The sequence below is a fragment of the Phaethon lepturus genome, unplaced genomic scaffold (genome assembly GCF_000687285.1).
Source record: "Phaethon lepturus isolate BGI_N335 unplaced genomic scaffold, ASM68728v1 scaffold27581, whole genome shotgun sequence".
NCBI lineage: Eukaryota > Metazoa > Chordata > Aves > Phaethontiformes > Phaethontidae > Phaethon > Phaethon lepturus.
In genome coordinates this window covers 29937-37013 of record NW_010520224.1, presented here as the reverse complement: position 1 = coordinate 37013, position 7077 = coordinate 29937, and the positions used below count along the sequence as shown (strand labels likewise).

At 46.3% G+C, this 7077-nt stretch overlaps 1 protein-coding gene across 1 annotated transcript in view; it reads left to right on the top strand.

The window, feature by feature from the left end:
• The first annotated feature begins 2017 nt into the window (after positions 1-2017).
• Positions 2018-7077, top strand: part of FBXO42 (F-box protein 42) — a 32554-nt gene continuing 27494 nt past the window's right edge. The window contains exons 1-2 of the mRNA XM_010297328.1: positions 2018-2267; positions 4711-4827. Of these exons, the coding sequence (XP_010295630.1) occupies positions 2018-2267; positions 4711-4827 (367 nt within the window). The remainder of the gene's footprint in view (positions 2268-4710; positions 4828-7077) is intronic.

Genomic DNA, 7077 nt, shown 5'->3' with positions numbered 1-7077 from the left:
CCGGGGTGGGAGTCCCGCCACCTTTGGCCTCCCTGCCATGCCTGTCAAGATGGAAGTCAGCACATACACTTCACGACAATGGATGCTTTAGCTTGGAAAAGACCCAACCCTCTGTTTTTTAATTATTTTTTTTTTAGCGCAGCTCTGCTTATTCTTTTTTTGTTGTTTTTTTTTTTTAGTTTTCCATTTCTTAATCTTTGGAAATTCATGTATTATCTGCTGCGTAATGCAGTTTGCTGGCAGCAGCAGCGCTTGTGTCAAAGCGTTTGGGTTTCAGCCTTTTGCTGTCACAACATTGACTCTGAGAAGGATTTCTGACACGGGAAAGCATGCGGAGCATCTGTTAGGATGACAACTGTAACTTTAATTTTGACGTGGCTTCTACTGAAGATTGACAGCCCCTAGGATTTTCCGAAGCTGCTTCATCAGGGAACCTGACAGAAGTGGAGAGTAATGCTGTTGAACGTAATTTTTCTGAGCATGAATTAGTTGTCATGGCAAGCTTTTCTGCTTTGTGTCTCCGCCGTCTGCTATTCCCATGGCTTTTCCTCAGCCCGCTGTATGCCAGGATGGGAAAACCCTGGGTTTAGCTGGGGAAGACAGTAGAGTTTGCATCCCTGGAAGCTTGCAACAACAGCTTAGTTTATTCCTGATAGTTAGGTAACTTAAATTCTTTCCAGCCATATTTTCTGCAATACTAAGAGTTTGATAAAAATAAGTTACTGTATGCTTGTATTTAAGTATGTTGGGCAAAAAGCTGTGTCTTCCTCTTGGGGAGCGGGTTTGCTTCCTGGGCTTGCTGCAGGTGGGTTTTGTCCCATGGACTGTGATCTGCATCCCATCATCCTGGTCCATCTGGGACCTGGGGATGGCTGAGCAGCCTCTGCCTCGTGGCATCGGGAGAAACTCGCGCTGAGTGATGCAAGAGCTGGGAGCTTGCCCTGTTTTGTGTGCTTCGTTACAACCTGCTGTACTAGGAAAAGATAAAAAGGGAATTTGTGACTGCAGTTTCTAGAAAAGAAAGTCCCCGTGTCATCTTCATGAGCTGTTATTTTGTTTTGAGCTATCAGTGCGTGTGCAGTCCCGGAGCAGTTGCATCCTTCAGTCTTCACCCAGCAGCATTGGAAGGGAAAACTATTGCCACTCTCCCCAAAACAAGTCGGCTGCTTCCTAGGAAATAGAGTCCAGGGATTTGTGTTGCAGCAACGGGCAAGGGTTTAACTGCAGACCATGGCCACATTGGATGCAGCCGCTCCTTAAGATGGATTTACTTCATGATGTATTTCTGTCAGTGTTACCTTATACATTGGTCTGAATAGCTGGAGATACAGCATTTGATATTCCAGCCTTTCAGCAGCAGTAAATCCTGTGGGGTTTTGTCTTTCCTCACCTACTATCAGTACGCAACTGCACGCAAGTATTTAATAAAAAAGAAGAAAGCGGGGGGGAGTGTTAAGGGAGAATGGGACAGGGATTTCTTTCCCCCTGTGTGCTGCTGAGAAGGTGCTTGGGGTAAAGCAGGCTCGCTGGCAAAACTGGTTTCTCAGGGAGGAGGGGCTGCAAAGCTGTCCCTTCCATCGTGTTGACTTGAGTCCGTGGGGATCCCTTTCCCCATCGCTGCCCGGCCCCACGGCGCGAGCCCATGGCGGCCACCAGTGCGGCAGCGTGATGCCTTCCCGTGCCTGGTGTGGGAGCAGGGCTTTGAGAGGCTGTAATGTCTCCAGCAGGTTTTTTTTGCTCTCCCTGGTGACCGTAGGGCTGAGAGCGGTGAGAGATGAAGTAACAGCCTGGGAAAATGCTGCACCCACGGAGAGAAGCGTGTTCCTAAACCTTGTGCAGCCTGCTTCAAAGCTTTGCAAAAACCATGTCCTCGGCTTGGAGTTTGCAGGGGTAGAGCTCGATGACCTTTGGTGTAACGTGCACAGCTTGCAGATGCGTTTCTGATGCTATTGATTTTCTTTGTGACCTTACTCTTATCTTCCCTCCCCGCCACCCCAAAGCTGTGAAGTGGAATGCCATGGCCAGTTCCTCGGACAGTGAAGATGACAGTTTCATGGCTGTGGATCCAGAAGACGCTGTGGTTGAAGGGACGATGGAGCAAGATGATGAGCCGCATGCTGAGCTGGAGGTCGAGGAGACCAGGCATAACAGATCAATGTTGGAGCTCCCAGAAGAGGTTTTGGAATATATCCTCTCCTTCCTTTCGCCCTATCAGGAGCACAAAACTGCTGCCCTTGTCTGCAAACAGTGGTATCGACTAATCAAAGGTACAAACATATAATGAGAGTGCTTTTTTTTTTTTAATTGTGGGAACACAGATTCATATCCTAGCTGCTTTTTGCTTTAGCCTTGCCTGTTGTTTTCCCCCTTTGACTCAAAAATTGGATATTCCACAAAATGGCAGAAAAATAGCTACGGCCATTGGGTCACTTGCTTTGCTGAAGACATTGCCAATAACGGCGCAGAATTTTTATACTCAGCCTCTTTTAAAGTATAAAAGAGCAAAAGCCCAAGTTTTTCACGATGGAGCCGCTCGCTTACATTGCTTTTGAGTCCTCCCCGTGCACTGCTGACGTGCAGTGCTGTCGACCTTGCAATTCAGGCTTCCTCTCCACCGCACAGCAGTCCCCCGTTGCCGGCGTCCCATGTCTAATGTGGCTGTAATTGTGCTTCGTTTGCGTCTTGCTCAGTAATTAACGTTCCTAAAGCTTTTGCTTTCGGCTGGAAATAAAACCATGTCTGGTTCTTACAGCTCTGCTGAAGATAAGTGGTGTACAAAATCTACATTAATATAGATCTACATATTCAGACTTCCTGAAAGAGTAGCCCTGAGATACAGATACTTCACTTTGCCTCCGTGCAGCATTAATTCTGAAGCCTTATGGGGATATTTTAATGCTAGATATATATGATACGAGAAATAGGTAGGTAAAGTTCGGACAAGGATATGAGCAAAGCTGTCTGCTTCGCTATTTTTTGTATACATTGGATGGTTTATGTTATGTTTCTGTTGGAGACGCACATTTTGATTGCAAGCTTCATTAAAAAACAGGCTGTTTAAGAGGAGACCACAGTTAAATCTGTAGGAAACGAGGCACGCTGCTGCACGAGGGTAACTTGTTTCTTCTGGAAAATGCAGAGCGGGTGTTCAGGTGAGAAACGCCTTTGGCTGGCGTGTGGGGTGATGTCTAATTTGTGGACTTCTCTGCACATGTGAAAGCATTGCTCAGATTCCAGGCATTTTCTGCCTTGCCCAGAGTTTAACAGGCTGGAGGTTAAAAAAAAAACCCCAACACAGATACTTCAGAAGTGAGCGTTGCACAAAATTACTCTTTTTGCATAATTTTGGGTCAGCAGCAGCCCTGTTGAAAGGTCTTTTCAAATGTCCACGGCCCTTGAGTCGCTGCTTGGGTGCGCTTTCTCACACGTGCTTGTTCCCGGAGTGGCCTTAAGAGGTGCAAAGGATGCAGCTGGAGAGGGCAAGCACCCGGTGATTCACCCCAAAAGAGACTGTGGGAAACATCCCTGGAGCGGAGGGGAAGGGATGAGCAGCCCGAGGCACAACGTGGCATTGGAGTGAGTTGTCCGAGTGATGCGTGATGCTGGGCAGCCGTGCCATTTTTGTAGCAATTACAGCACACACACAAAAAAAGGGAGTGTAATTGCTAACCTGCTTGCCGCAAAGCAGAGAGGTCACTTGAGGTACACACTTGATGTGTGTTTTTTTTCAGGTTTATTTTTCCTGTTTGTCAGGATACATCTGCTATGAAATCCTATAGTTCGGATTGCATTTCCCACATGACTCTCAGGGACCAGCTGCTTGAGGACCCCAGGCTTCATTTTATTTTATTAAAAAAAAAACCAAAACTTCCTGCTTCTTATCCCGGAGTGTGATTTCTTGCTGGAGGTGTTCCTGGCATGGGGCTTCAAGTAAGCAAATCCTTGGGAAAAAAATCTTGGCAGGTTATGGCCTCCTCAGTGTGAGAGCTGCCATAGCATAGCTGTTGCCACCGAGCATCTGCCGAGCTGCTGTGGTTGTAAATCTTTACCAGACCCTTTTCTTTCCGCAGGGAGCAGTCTCTGGCCCTTCTCAGCACAAACACAGACACATGTACTCCACACACAGAATTAATTGCGGCTCTGGGGCTGGCCTGCTCCGCAGAGGAGCTGTTGTTGGCCAGATCCTCTCCCTCGCACAGCTAAGGAGGAATATTTTCACTTAAGACACGCTGACTTTTATCACTGATGTCTCCTCTCGTATTTATTTTAGATTCCTGTGGGGTAGCTGCGTGGACTTTCTTACAAATTCATTATTGCACGTTATTTGTCCTCAAAGGTCACTTAAGGGAAGGGCAGCTGCTCCTCAGGGGGTGTGATAGGGGACAGCAAGCTTGCATTGCAGCAGGGAGGCTGAAAACCAGCTCCACGAAGGCATCAGATGCGCTTACTTTTCACAAAGGCTTTGCTTTACCAAGCTAGAGCTGACAGATATTGGAAACACGGCGAATCAGTTCGGTGAACGTTGCTGATTTTCCACATTTGCAGAGTCCTTATTCTTTATTCTGTTTAATCCTCTGAATTTCCACCAACGTATTTATAATCTAAATACAGGAGTTCTTTATAATAGCTGTCAAGCTGCTTATGCAACTGTGCAGGCACGGTTTGTTCCAAACGTGCCCCAAATTTTGCTGACATCTTGTTTTTCCCTAGGTGTGGCCCATCAGTGCTATCACGGCTTTATCAAAGCAGTGCAAGAAGGAAATATTCAGTGGGAGAGTCGCACTTACCCCTACCCTGGCACCCCCATCACGCAACGCTTCTCGCACAGTAAGTAGCTGCTGGGAAAAGCTCCGCTCACCCCTCTTCGGCTCTGATTCACAACAGGAAGTTGTAACGAGGGGTTTGCACAGTGTCACTTGGGATCCAGCAGTGCCGCACGTGCCTGTTGCTGCGGCAGAGTTGCAACCGGTCGGCGTAACGCACGGCTTTGCCAACACAAGCACTGTGCGCAAGAATAGGGATTCAGTAGCTGCTTGTCATGCTTATTGGCTCGTTGCTCCTAGGAAATGTTAATGGAGCTAGGGTGAGAGTTTTTTTGCTTTCTGCTATTGCAAATTTTGCATACAGGGTTCTTTCCACAGCTCCCTTTCGAGTCTGAGCTTTGTGTCCCCTCACTTAGCCACTAGGCTCAAGTCATTGCCATCAAAGCCAACGAGTGTGCATACTGGTAGCCCTTGGGGCTATACACTGGCTGCTTTTACAGCAGATCGTCTTCTACGTTTGCGAGTAATGTACTTTGGAGGAGGCTGGGGGTGGCTTGCTTCAAAAGAAAACAGAGCTGCACATGAGAAGCACTGAGGCAAGCACATTTGCTGAGAGAAGTAAGAGATTCTGTTGACAGCGCTACTTAATGTATGGGTGAATTTTTGCCCTGCTTCCAAGTTTCTGGAAGAGAACAGAAAAGACGTTCCCGTTGAGGGAAAGACACTTAAATAAAACTTGTTATTTGTACTGCGATAGCATCGAGCTGCTTCAGCCTGCTCTGCCAGGCGACGTAGTCAAATATGACAAAAATTCAGTCCTTGTGGCTGCGTCGCTGGGTCTGAGCCCTCTGGGAGGCAGTTCCTCCAGGGAGCAAATTTCATTTTTCTAAAGGTAAATAAACACGGTGTAAGCTGCATGATTCCAAGAGCAAGCAGGCATAACATTTTCATATTCCCAAGTAATAATTTATGAAGCAGCCGATGCACAGTCTTCTGCCAAGACAAGTCCAGGAGTCACTTGCAGGAAGCTCTGGTGAAGTCATTGTGTTCTTCAAAGATTTCCTTGTCCTCCTAAAGAATAAAAAAGGCACCACCATTCATACTAATTTTTAAGCAGCCATATTAGTAAAGTGCTTGTTAATGACTTGCAGATTTGCATGTATTTTCTCCTCAGTTTTTGCAGCCTTTTTGCAACTGCTGAGCTTTAAGGCTAGCTAGAAATTACCTGAAAAAGGCCCAAATATCGCACCAAGGACTCACTGCGTGCTCTTCAATTTATTCTGCTGCCCAACAGGGGCTTCCTCTGATTGTGCCGCTGTTCTGCTCGATCCAAAATGAGTTGTCTTGCTAAAGCCACTGCCCTAGGAGCATGTAATCTGTATTAGCCTCGCTATTTGACAACGTCCTGGCTCTGGTCAGCCCTTGGTCGCTACAGAAGCGTTATTAATGCACTTTATGCGCAGAAAGCTAATCTGGATTAACTTGTTTGCTGACTTAAAGTGATTTTTTTTTTAAGTAGTTTTCCCTACAACAAAGCGTTGTGTGTTTGTGGGTGGATTCCAGTATTAAACAGAAGCTCCGAATCTTTAAAAGCAAAAATTCAAACTGAATCTGTAAACCCATGACCTATAATGCTAAGATGCAGTGAGCCGAGGTGAAGTATGTTTGGGGAGAGGGCAGTGAGGGAGGACTCACAAACCCCTTTTTTAGGGATGAATGGTTTGCCAGGTTTTGTGGGAAGACGTCATCTACCAGGCATGAGTCATTTGAAGTCAGCAGGCAATGGTAGTCAGCATCAAAGGGGCTAGGGCTACCTCTCTTCCAAGATTTATTAGAAATAATCCAGAAATGCTCATATCAAGGATAAAAGGACAAGCGAGAGAATTTTCAATAGTTGGAGGGCACTATGTCTTCTATCAGTTCTGAAGGGAGTAATAGAAAAACTGTTTGATAAGGAGTAATTAATGGAAGTTACTGTCATCTCATGGGGAGGGAGCATTTGGCAAGGTCTTTGATCATACAACTGATAACAAACTTTATGGATGAGCTGTAGGATTTCCAGAAGATTTGGCTGAAGCTGCAGAACATCACCCAGTATCAGTAACGCTGTTTCTTTAGATCTAAACGGGCAGGCTTACTGGAAGGAATACTTCATGCATAGATTTTCGAGCCGAACACCAGGTGCAATGTTTGCAGTAGTCATCTCATTCTTTTTTAGCCCTAACGTATGAACCTACAAATATCATAGCAGCGCGATGACTCATGTGGTTAAATAACTGGCCGCAATCAGAAAGCCATGTCAGAAGGCGCAGGA